Genomic DNA, 13,079 nt, shown 5'->3' with positions numbered 1-13,079 from the left:
TCATATATGACTCTTCAAAGCAGAAAATGGAAACTAGCTTATATATTAATTTCAAAAGGGGATCAGTACCATATGTGAAACAGGTTCTAACAAGTTTAAAATGATCGGTCTTTCACATCTGCCATCCATACTAATAAAAGAATCAATTACTTAGAGATATTTTAGTATTCGGGGCAATTTTAATGCAAAGATCTAGCAATTATTAACAATGACAAGTGCAACTAAAAAAGGCCAAGTATAACTTTGTAAAATAAAAGTTGGCCAGCAAAAACAGACAATTCCCAGGCCTACCCTGGTTAAAATACCTGGGAAATTCCACTAAAATATAAGTGTCAAGTCACTTATTTGTGTTAGACAATTATATAAAGAAATACACCTCGGTGATAAGCTGAACTTTGTCAGACAGTCCCCAGATGGCCGAGTCACATAGCACCACCAGCCACAGCGGACGTCCCTGTCTCATAATCTTCAGTCTACAGAAATCTACAGTATTGTGACTCATTAAGCCACTCTCTATGGCCATCTTCAGTCAGCTGGTTCCCAACCTGTGGAGTTTTAGCTGAGTTACTGAAGAACCCCCCCCAACATAAAAACAAAACTCTGTTTCCATAAACATCAGCGCCATCAAAATGTACGTAGCCCAGAGAAATTTAAATATTCTCTTGCTAGGGGGCACTCACTGGAATCAAAAGTCTAAAGAAAGAGGCAGAGGTTGTACTTGTAGGTAGGACTTAAGCAGTACAACTAAGATCAGACATGACTGAAGTCAGGAGGTCCAGTAACGGGATCAGGGTCCACAGATCTCTAAAGGAAAAGTCTCTGGGGGAAAAAAGGGGCATGAAGGTGTGACAGATATCAGGGAGCCTCTGTATTCCTTAGCACCTTGGACTCTAAAACCCATTTTATAGGGGCGCCTGGGTGGCTCAGTCGGTTAAGCATCTGAATTCAGCTCAGGTCATGATCTCACAGACTGTGAGTTCGAGCCCCACGTTGGGCTCTGTGCCAACAGCTCGGGGCCTGGAGCCTGCTTCAGATTCTGTCTCCCTCTCTGTCCTTCCCCTGCTCACACTCTGTCTCCTTCTCTCTCAAACATAAACATTAAAAAAAAAATTAAAAATAAATAAATAAATAAAATAAAACCCATTTTATAGATGGAACAGGGCAAAAACCTACTTGTCTTTGATATGCCGGGCACAATTCTGGCTGCAATAGTTTCCTCCAGAAAGACACTCATCTACATTGCCATACTGACAACAGTTCTCACAGAATTGAAGCCCTTCTACTTTCACTGGATCCTTCAACCTGAAAGGCATCCCAGTCTTCTCTGAAAAGACTAGAAGATGAAAAGGGGAAAAGAACAAAAACAAAAAAAACACACACAGAAAAAAACAATTAGAACCATGACAGAAAACATTCCAAAACACACTCAAACTTTTCCTTCTAATAATTTTGTTAGCAACACAATAAAAGATAATATTTGCTGAATGAATGAATGACCAACCTACTGTGCTTGGGAGGGAGAAGAGGATGGGCTTGGCAGGAACCACTCAAATCATTTACACAACAAAAAATACTCTGCAGGAAAGATAAAAGTTTGTCTAAGGCTTCTTCTACAGAGTTCAAAGTAAAATAAAATTTCATTATACTTGACTATACTTGAAGTACAGTATACTATACTTCACTATACTTGAAGATGAAACTGTTAATAATCTGCAGAATCCTATTTTATGGATGTATCTGACAAAAAAGGCTTATGTATGTTATTTCATGTTTACAACCTTTTGAGGAGTGGGTTTTTTCTACTAAATTGGTTAAATCGACACCTAGTTTACTTTGAAGGTAGCAGATCTCCTAAATCGTAATTATCCCAAATCATTTAGGAACTCACACTTCCTTTCCCCTGAATTGTTAGGCTCCTCATGCATTCAGCAAACATTAGGTGCCAATTTACGCTAGACACTGATAATGATAGTATAGACCTTGCCCCAGAGAGCTCACAGTCTAGAGGAGAAGACAGACAAGAAAACCAATACTTATAATAAAATGTGATACATGCAGTAATCAAAGCATGAACAAGTTCCAGGAGTAGTACAGAGGAAGAAGTCATTCACTCGGCCTGGGGTGAGGTCAGGGAAGGATTTTCTGATATAAAGCCTCAACTGGGTTTGGAAGGCCAAGAGAAATTAACCAACTGGACAAAGAGGGAAACGGCATCTGAGCCAGAAGCAGCAGCAAGAGCAAAGTCAAGGGAGTGTGAAACCAAATGATGCATTGAGAGAATTCCATGGAACCCAGTGCTGCTGGCACTGCCAGAACACGGTGTACAGAGAACAGAACAGAGAGCGAAGAGACAAGGCAAGCAGGTGGACGCGTGCCACCCAGATCCTTGCAGGCTCAGCTAAAGAGACAGTATGAAGTCAGTGAAGTGTCAGAAAAGCAATCTACAAAAGTTCCTCTGACTTGAAGGTGCGGGATAAATTAGGTGAAATTAGAAGCAGAGTGATTCTCGAGGAGGAGTCTGCAATAGTCCAGGTGAGAGCTGCTAAGGGCCTACATTAAGGCAGTGGCAGTGGTCATTAGTAGAAGAAGCCAGATCTGAGACATATTTAGGGAATAAAAACCAACAGGATGGAGTAACAGGCCATGGGGCTGGGGGAGAACGAATTCAGGATGACTCCTAGATTTCTTGCTTGTCCACTGGGGGGGATGGTGCTACCATCAACTGAAATATGGGTTACAGAAGAAAGAGCAGGTTTGGGGGAAGGGGAGAAAGAAATAGAAAATGAATCGCATTTCAGACATGTGGAGTTTGAGGTACCTGTGGGACATCCAGGTGGAGATGTCCAGTAGGCAGGTGGAAATACGGGCCTGGAGCTCGGGGGAGAGGTCGGGGCTGGAGATATAGATTTGGGAGTCATCAGCATATAGGTGTTAGTTACAACCATCGGAGTAGATGAGAAAAAAGTGGCAGGCTTTTGGCTAAATCACCTGGGTAGGCTATTGCAACACTGGATTTACTTGGTAATAATTTCCAATTAACCTTGTGCTATTACAGATCTGGCATTAGGAAAGAAGACAGTTTATAGTTATTTTAAAATATAAAAGTTGGTTCCATATGAGTTTTGTTATAGAAATTCACCTAAGAACACGTGACATGAAAATCACCCAGGATCTTCAAAGTTCCAGCCTATTGTAAAACCTAGGTAATTCTTATTTTAAAACTCTCAAAAGAAAGAAAATGGCAATGCAGACGACCCAGTCTTACCTTCCTGAGCAGTTGGTACCATCCAAGTTGTGGTAGCTGTTGCTTTTTTAACATTTTCCATCTCGCTCTCATCTGTGATAACTTCCAGGGCTCCAAACTCGTTTACCCGAAACTAGCGACAATATGGTAGAAAGAGGCAAAACTTACAAAGGTGCTCAGGACAGTAGTCATTTCATGGTGGACACATAAAGTCTTTAAGCAAATTAGTTATACTTTAAAAGTTCATTTGAGCAACTGTATCTAGGTAAGCCCTCTACCAGCAGTAAGTCCTCTGCATTTTACAGATTTGGGGATTTGGGGAAGTAAAAAGAGAACAAAGCAGCAAGCTACTTCTTAAGGTACCATACAACCAGCCCTGCACTGTGCTGTAGAGATGCCAGCTTTCTTAATGTGGCCTATAATTCTGAACACCAGTTGTTGCTAGGACTTTTGTTTCCTACTTCATATTACTACTTCCTTAGTAACCAAAATTACTAAAAGGAGAATTACTATCTTCCCGGGAATCAACTTATCTCACCCGAGCTCACCTAGTCCAAGAGAAGGAAATCTCTATTCCGGAAATAATGACCTGCACGCGTATATCCTTATATTCCCGGAGGTAGGTGAGGAAGGCTGAAGTGTGAGCCATGTGACCCCCAACTCTCCACTTCTTTCTCTCACTGCTCTTTGGAATTCTCCACCCCATTCACCTCTAATCCTCCAAACAACAGGTAACGTCTACGAGATCTGAACAAATCTGCTAGCTACAGGTCAATTCTATCACTAAAAAGTACAGGCGTTTTGACTTCATGGACATTTTGACCCCAAATGTTGAAAATTTCTTCTCACCTCATGGCAAGCTGCAAACCTAGTATGTTCCTCTAACAGCCTGGCTGTACTGTGTGTGCATGTTGAAGGCTTACCCACTATCTATGTGCAGGGACCCCTCCATCCTCTTTGAAACAACTAGGTGTACTCTCCTATTGATGAAGTTCAAAGTTTTCCATATTCCTCTGTTTTCCCATAAAATAGAATGATATTAGGGATCCACTAATTTTGACAGTTGACGAAGAACTGGAAAGTTCACAATTCAAAAGGATTATACGACTTTTCGCTTAACGTTTTTAGAGCTTTCACAGAAATATAGGAGTATGCAAATATGTAGCAGTTAGGCTTAAGACCTTCCATTTTGCAATCTAAAACATCTATTTAGTCAACATGCCAACAGAATCATTCACTTAACCAAACTAGATTCAGAGTACAAGTCAGAAAAAGCTGAAACAAAAATTACTAATTATTCTTTCCACCAGGTAAAAACAGCACCTTAAGTAACTGTATGCACACAGTGTACAATAATTAAAAGCTTTTTAGACTGAAGAAGTTGAAATAGTTGAGGAAAGTGAAAATGGTTTCTTCTATTACATATTTCAGATACAAGTTCCCAGGTAACATGTGTATACTATACTGAGTGTATTTGCCTAAAAATGTCAGGCTAGGAAGTGGCAAAAAGTTAACTGGGAGGAAAGGAGCTAAATATAACTTTACTTTTGGGGGGGAAAATAAATTTTTAAATGATCCACTCTGAAAACAGAATATTTCAAAATAAAGCTGACAGTACCATCTACTGGGCAAGAACAGAAAAAACAAGCCATAATGATTACTAATTAATGATAGTAAAGAAGAACACAGAAAATCAATTCTGAATCAAAGTTTAAAAAGGCATTAGGCATCACCTTTATAATTCAGTCCAGGTAGGTAATTTTACTTTTATTAGATGTCAATATTAATTGATACTTATTTGAAAAATACAAAATGTGAAAAATAGCACCATTTTCATCACATGGAGAATCTCCTGTGGTGTAAGTTTCCAAATTACTGCTACACTGTAAGCCACCCTGCATTTCCAACAATGAGAAAGAGAACACCACCGAGTGGAATCTTTGAATAAAAATCCAGAGTTATGACACTTGGAAGCTTTAAGCTCAAATACTTTCAAAGTTAAAAGGTAATATCCCCACAATACAACAATTAATCCTAGTTGTCTTTTCCTTATAATGTTTATTGCCAGTAACTGACCTATAGCCAAAGCACAAATGAAAGGTGTCATGACACTTAGGGACAAAATTAACTCCTGCAAGTCAGGTATCTATAGTTGGACTTCAGGGGATTGAAGAATCCCATGAAATTCATACAAAATGATGTCATGGACACATACATATTTTTCTGGGAATAGGGTTCTTCAGTTTCATCATAGTCTCAAAGGCATCCTGCAACCTTGAAAAAGTAAAGAACATTACTCTAACCAAGTTACTTTATCTCAAAAATTAACCGCAAAGTGTTTTCAAAGTATCCTGTCATATGCAAAAAAAACACAGGGATCAATTTTTTTTTTTTTTTTTTCTGGCTTCTCAACTTGGATTTACTGTCTTTCACAATATTAGTACTGCTGAAAATGCTGGACAACATAGGTTGTTAGGTGCTGTTAACATTACTGGAGTTCCACAGATAGCATTCCAGAAAGACTGACACATTCCCTAACATTTTTCCCCCCAATAAAACACTCAGAAATGGGTAATGCTTTCATGAATGGTTTTGGAGCTATGGAAACTTGAAATAATCACTTTTATTCCTTTTTTCAAAGTTATGAGTTCTTTTAACCTAGACATCCAAAAAGCAGCATAACAATCTACTGAGTGACTCCATTCCAAATCAAGAACATCAAAATTATAAACTCTACAAAAGAAATGTATTAAATAAGTACATCAAACACATCAGCTGACACTGTAATTTGTTCTACTAGTGGAAACATCTGAGTCAATCAGAAAACAATTATGCCTGAAAGATATAAGGGACTGCAAAGGTTTGTTTGGCCTGGCTTGAACTACCTTTAATTGATTCAATTCTCTTTATTTTTGCTTGTAGAGGCAAAGGATCCTTTGCTTTTTGCCTATCTTTAAGAACAGATCCTTAAAAGACACTGCTGAGGTTGGTATTTTTGTTTTGTTTTATTACTTTCAATGTCGAAATATGAGTTCTACTTACCAATCTGTTTTAAGGGCAAAGATATTTGGTAACTAAAGTTTTCTGAACATTAATCACAACGAGCAAAACCGTGCACTATGAGCACAGTGTTTCCAGTTGGGTTTCTGCCCTGCTGCCGCAGGGTCTTGCTCTCAGTTAAGTGGCAACTATTCTTACTAGATAAGATGCTATCGCTCTCAGGAGTATATCTGCATTTTACTGAGGGATTCCAAATGGCTAAATCCTTATGACCCAGAGGAATAATCCTCTGTGGATAAGTTTCAGACATCATTACAAGTTCAGAGAGAGAGATTGCTTAGGGACAGGGAGCCCCAGCATGCACCTTCCCGCTACCGCTCATTGCCTGCCTGTTCTTATGGCTGGCCCTGAGATATTAGTCTACAAATACTAATTTGCCATTTTATAGAATAATTAGGCAACGGTGCAGTTTCCAAAGCTTGCTTAAACAAAAATGTCTTGTTAATGACTATAATATTTTCAAGGAGGCCCCTGGACACTTGCTGTTCTCCCCTAACACTATACTTTCTTATGCTAGTCCTTCTTTTCGATGCCCTTCTCTTTCTTGCCTGCTGTCCCTGACCCACAAAAGTCTTCATATAGATGCCGACCTATTTTCGGGTACCTGAAGCTCATATGACAACTACTTCCCCGAAGCCTTCCTGATCCCTCCAGCTAAAATGATACCTCTTCTAAGTCGCTGTAACATTTTCTCTGTATCTCTTTTGATATGAAAACATTTTCTCTCTTTAGACTATAGTATACTAGTGGTAAGAGAATCGATTCCAGTATCAGAAAAGCCTGGCTTTAGACCTAGTTCTGCCAATTATCTTGACCTTGAGCAAATGATTTAACCATTCTGGGCCTCTGTTTTCCCATCTGTAAACTGACAACAATGATAGGAACTACCTCAAAAGGATTAAATGAAAGGATTAAATACAAGGATACAGATAAAGTGTTCATCAGAGAGTAAGCTCTCTATTCTTTCCCCTACTGCACCTGAATGGAAAAAGTTTTTGCGCTCTGTTTTATATAAAGGCTGTTTAGCCTCCCTGAAAAGGGGCAAGGGAAACAGTATAAAGGAACGAAGGTTTGAAGCCTTCAACTAGACAGTTGGGCTGGAAAGGAAACAAGATGGCACTGAGGAGTGAAACGAGACGCAGCCAGGGGAAAGTAGGGGCCAGACCACCAAAAACTTCTGGGGTAAACTTAAGGGGATTGACTTTGCCACGAAAGACAGGAAACTGCTAAAAGTTTTTAAGCAGAAGAGTGATATAATTTGGCCAGCAATCATGAGGCTTTTACAGAGAAACATACTTTCAAAATGGTAATAAACCGAAGCATATAAAAACCTGTTTACATGATAAAAAACTGACTTCTATGTAGCAGCTGATTGTATTGGCTGAACTAACCTGAGCTTCTTGTCTTAGGATAGCACCTTGTTTATTAGGAAATCTACATGCCTACACCCACTACAAAAAAGTAGTTTCAATAATGTAAAGTAGGGGGGCGCCTGGGTGGCTCAGTCGGTTAAGCGGCCGACTTCGGCTCAGGTCATGATCTCGTGGTCCGTGAGTTTGAGCCCCGCGTCGGGCTCTGTGCTGACAGCTCAGAGCCTGGAGCCTGTTTCAGATTTGTGTCTCCCTCTCTCTGATCCTCCCCCGTTCATGCTCTGTCTCTCTCTGTCTCAAAAATAAATAAACATTAAAAAAAAAATTAAAAAAAAATAATGTAAAGTAGGCAAAGCATGATGTGAAAGAGCAAATTTCATGCTTTATTCAAAGTTTTTAATATCTTAATTTTGTGAAAAATCAATTTCTCAATCAGATCTCTGAAGCAACTCAGATATTAATATTAGGAGCAAGTGATTCAGATTCCTAAATTAACACAATCAATTGACTATCTGAATCTCTTCAGATAAAAATGGTTATGAAGCAGAATTTTTTTTTTCATTTTTTTTTTTTTTAGAAGTGGGGTTTCAAACTGTCTACAGTACATGAAGTGAACTGGATACATGGAAATTACCCACATAATTAGATGAGCCTAAAAGTCAAATAAAATAAACCAGATTATAATACCCACTAAGTGGCTTAATTACCTGATTACCTTAATAAAAGTAATAGGCTAATTCCTAAGATCTATTGCTTAGAAAACCTTTAGGCAATTTAAATTTCTTAGGGATTGAAAGTTCAAAACCTAACTGAACAAAAATTATAAATTTCATCATCCACCTGACATCAAAAAAAAAAAAAAGCTATTGAGAAGAAGGGACAAAAATGTACAAGCAAAATATGAGAATAAAGCAATTTTAAAAAGTCAATTTACATAATATATCACAAAGCCAGAAAAAATACAATTTGTTAAATGTTTTCCATATGTTATATTTTTCAATCCTTATAACCACCTTGTGACATAGATTCTATTTCCTCATTTTATACATGAAGATTCTGAAACTTAGGGAATTTAAATAACTTGACAAAGCTCATATAGCTACTATGAGGCTGACATTATGAGCGTCTGGAATGGTTTTTCTTTCTGAAAAATTTCAGCACTCAATTCCCATCATATCTAATCCAGATGAACATTTGGAGAATGTTAGAGCAGATAAAGTCCTTAGTATTCATTTAATTCCTTATTTTACCAAAGAGGAAACTGGCCTGAAGAGACTGACTGACTAGTTCAAGGACATACAGAACTAAAACTAAAAACCGTATCTCCTTTTCAGAATTCACTGAACCTCACTGCGATATTTTTGTTAAGCTAAACAGATAGATATGTTGGCACATTGCACTTAATTCAACCTAACCCAACTAAAATCTGGGTATTTTTCCAGTGACAGACTGTCCAAATCTCACCACTGAAGATGAACTAGGTTGGGCTTGGCTGAAATACTCGTCAAGTAGCCACTGGATTCCAGGAAGCCAATTATTAGGGGGCAGGAATTTCTATTCGAGATAGGCCAGAACATCAAGCACTAGAGGGAAAAGCCAACTGACAGCCAGTTAGGGTGATCAGAGGTTCAAAAACCTGAGTGACCAAGTACAAACAAAGTCTAAAAGGCCACAGACAGGTTCAAGGTCCCAGAGATAGGATTAGAGCAAAAGCAAATTAGAAATGAGAGGTGGGGTGGACTGGCTTCCTGGATGAGTGCTTGCGTAACTGTTTCATAGGGCAGCAGAGGTGGGTCTAGAGTGGGTTCGGGAAGCCTTGGGAAAAGGGGAAGGATAAGCACATAGTAAAGAGGCACACTGAAGCATCATTCTCTGAAGAGAGTTCTCCTCTATATAAAAGCAGCCTGGTTTACAGGAAGGACCAGCTTTTGAACAAATGATTATATAAAAATTCATATTTATCGTATAAATAATTTAAGGGAGGAAAATAGTCCTGTCTATTCAATATTTTAACATTATCCAGTTTTCAAATGAGAAAACTAGGGCACAGGGAATGTGGTTATTCATTTAAAGTTCTCAAGTTCATTATTACAAAATATATGAAGCCAGGTCTTCTAAGCCTACCATTTCCATATTTATTGTCCGTCATGATAAAGTCAAACCAAGGGTGATCCCCTGGAAGCTATAATTCGACTTCTGCAAAATAAGCATATGCCAAAATATTCTCGTCCACCACCCCAAGCGAAAAAGACTTCGGCCAATTTGTCAACATTCCAAATTGTCTTGAAAATTTACTGTAGAGGTCTAAGTATCATATAAGACCTAGAGCATCATGCTTAATGCTTTTAATTCTTATTTTACATATGTAGTCAAACTCCTTTTAACAAATAACACACAGATGCACACACAGATAATTGCATTTAATAAAGACAGCTTACCTTTAAGTCACTTCCTGGTAGCGTTCCTACTCCATCTTTCCAGTCCATAACACTGAATACATCAAATTCTTGACCACTTGTGCTAGAGGCAGATTCAGTCATGATTTATTTTGGAACCTGGAAGGGGGAAAAAGGCAGATCATTAAATACTGTACGTAAAAATCAGTTTTTATTTTAGTGGTCACTTCTTTGGTTTCCCTTAATTACATAATTGTCTTGATCACAATATCCCATATCCATAGATCTAGAATTAAGTGCTTCGAAAATATCACTAACATTTTTTCTAGTACAATCCCTGGTAAATTTATGTATTTTTTAAAATATTTACTTTGAGAAAGACAGAGTATGCATGCGCACATGAGCAGGGGAGGGGCAGAGACAAGGAGAGAGAGAATCTAAGCCGGCTCCGTGCTGTCAGTGCACAGCCAATCACGGGGATCAATCATGCCGATCGTGGGAACATGACCTGAGCCGAAATCAAGAGTCACTTAACTGAGCCACCCAAGCACCCCCTAATCCCTGGTAAATTAAAGAGGAAAGAATATACCTAAAATTTGTAAAGTGTCAAAGTTTCTATTCTTAAAAAAGGAATTCACCTTTTCATAGCACATTCACTTAAAACAAAAAGTCATGATATATATCAACAGAATTTCTTGCCCACTAAGTAGGGGGTTTTGTTGTTGTTGTTTGAAGATATTGATGACAGAGTGGGTATGGATAAAGGACAAGACATTAAATGTTAATAAGCAAAATGAAACCTTTTCGATGATAAAAAAGAACAAGAAAATTCCAGTCCATTAGGACTATCATCTATGCTAATTTGTCAGTTAAGTTTGTTGTATCAATTCAACAAATACATGGTATGATTGACTCTCTCAGTAAATTGATTTTTTGAATTCAGTTGAGATATCCACCAATTTGAGGTTCTGGAAAATAGGAAAACAGTCTTAAAATATACAGCAAACACTAATAATAAGGCTATGTTAAGAAAACCAAGTCAACTAGCTAAACTGTGATAATCTGTTTTTCATTTTTCTAAACTGCAAAACAGTTTTCCATAATCATATTGTTAGTAATTGTATTGAGACTGTTGTCTATGTGGTATGGGATAAAAGTAGTAATTATGTTGGTGTCATTGATAAGCAATGGAAGATGGATTAAAGTTCTAAATTTGATGCATTTTTAAACTTTTTTTTTTTTTTTTTTTTTAGGGGCACCTGGGTGGTTCAGTTGGTTAAGCATCTGACTTCGGCTCAGATCATGATCTCATGGTTCATGGGTTCGGGCCCTGCATCAGGCTCTGTGCCAACAGCTCAGATCCTAGAGCCTGCTTTGGATTCTGTGTCTCCCTCTTTATGCCCCTCCCCCCCTCACACTCTGTCTCTATCTCTCAAAACTGAATAAACATTAAAACAAATTTTTTTACAGATTTTTGGACACAAGTGGTGGAGGAACAGAGAGAGATGGAGACTGAGGCTCTGAAGCAGGCTCTGCGCTGAGAGCTGAGACCCAATGTGGAGCTCAAGCTCACAAACCATGAGATCATGACCTGAGCCAAAGCTGGACCCTTAACCAATTGAGCCACCCAGGTGTCCCTAAATTTTAATCTTTTAATGCATTTTAATCTTAAAAAAAAATTGCATATTTTCTAGCCTTGCCCACTGACAGAATCTAGAAACAACCACCAATCAACAGTGATGAGCAGCCAAGTGCTCAGACTGTGGCCTCTAAATACCACTTCTCTGAGGTCTTCCCAGAGAAGGGGCTGATTTCTGTTCAGTGGCAGGAAATGTGCAAGATGAGTCTGGAACTTCTTGTCAAAAAAAAAAAAAAAAAAAAAAAAAAAGCAAGGAAGCTATCAAAGACAACAGAGATCATATCAAAAGAACTTAGAAACCAATCTCAAGAGGCTCCTGCTGGCCAAAGAATAGTAGCTGCATGAATTGAAACACATCAAATAAGTTTAAATCTAAGAGTTCATACTGACATTGAAAACAAACCAACAAACCAAGAACACCTACTGATCACCTTTTAAGACTACACAGGAACCAACTCATTATCTGGAAAAAGAAACAAGGATTTATCCTGTCTATATTGCATGAGATCCATGAAACTGTATTCCAGGGTAACGCAAATCAATGGCGAGAGGAAGTTTCAGTTTAGAAAGAATTCCTGCTAATAAATAAAAAAGGAATGACAGAACTGAAACATTACCATTTTCAATCCTTGATACATTAATGGCTGCAGGCAATGGCTATCAATGACTACTAAGAATACAAACCCAACACCATCTAGGAAGTAGTCTTGCCATGAAAAAACAAAATCAAACCTAATCTGATCAAGTCCATTTGCAGGAAATACCTGAGACAAAGGAACACGTAAAAATCACACCATAAAAATATACAAAATGGGGCACATGGGTGGCTCAGTCAGTAAAGCATCCGACTTTGGCTCAGGTCATGATCTCATGGTTCGTGAGTTCCAGCCCCATGTCAGGCTCTGTGCGGACAGCTCAGAGCCTGGAGCCTGCTTCCAATTCTGTGTCTCCCTCTCTCTTTGCCCCTCCTCCCACTTGCACTCCCTCTCTCGCTCTCAAAAATAAACAAACATAATTTTTTTTTTTTTTTTTAATATAAGAAGTAAAATTCAGACTGTCAGAAACTCTTCAGCAACATTCCTCAAAGTGTGGTCCACAGACCCTGGGAAGACCTGAGACCTTTTCAAAAGGTCCAAGAAGTCAGAATCATTTTCATAAAAATACTAACACATTATTTGCCTTCTGCGCTATGCTGACATCTGCGCGGATGGTACAAAAAAAGCAACAGTGGGTAAAACTGCTGGAGTAGCGGCTCCCAAGTAGGCAGCAGTCATTGCAGCCTTTACCGCCAGGTACTGATGGTAAACAAATGCTGGTTTCGCTAAACAGCATCCTTGATGAAGCAAAATAGTAACTTTCATTAAGTCTGG

The 13,079-nt window shown here is 38.5% G+C and overlaps 1 protein-coding gene across 7 annotated transcripts in view; it reads right to left on the bottom strand.

The window, feature by feature from the left end:
- Positions 1 to 13,079, bottom strand: part of L3MBTL3 (L3MBTL histone methyl-lysine binding protein 3) — a 130,670-nt gene that overhangs the window by 95,701 nt on the left and 21,890 nt on the right. For 5 of the 7 annotated variants that reach the window (XM_007078636.3, XM_007078637.3, XM_015535990.2 and 2 more), the window contains 4 exons: positions 10,113 to 10,229; positions 3,266 to 3,377; positions 2,819 to 2,893; positions 1,174 to 1,333 (listed from right to left, as the gene is read on the bottom strand). In XM_007078636.3, coding sequence (XP_007078698.1) covers positions 1,174 to 1,333; positions 2,819 to 2,893; positions 3,266 to 3,377; positions 10,113 to 10,214 — 449 coding nt within the window. In that variant the 5' untranslated portion in view covers positions 10,215 to 10,229. The remainder of the gene's footprint in view (positions 1 to 1,173; positions 1,334 to 2,818; positions 2,894 to 3,265; positions 3,378 to 10,112; positions 10,230 to 13,079) is intronic. The other 2 variants (XM_007078639.3, XM_007078638.3) reach the window with 1 other exon arrangement.

This window comes from Panthera tigris, chromosome B2 (genome assembly GCF_018350195.1).
Source record: "Panthera tigris isolate Pti1 chromosome B2, P.tigris_Pti1_mat1.1, whole genome shotgun sequence".
NCBI lineage: Eukaryota > Metazoa > Chordata > Mammalia > Carnivora > Felidae > Panthera > Panthera tigris.
Note: the sequence above shows the minus strand (reverse complement) of the source record. Positions and strands in the feature narration are given on the sequence as shown.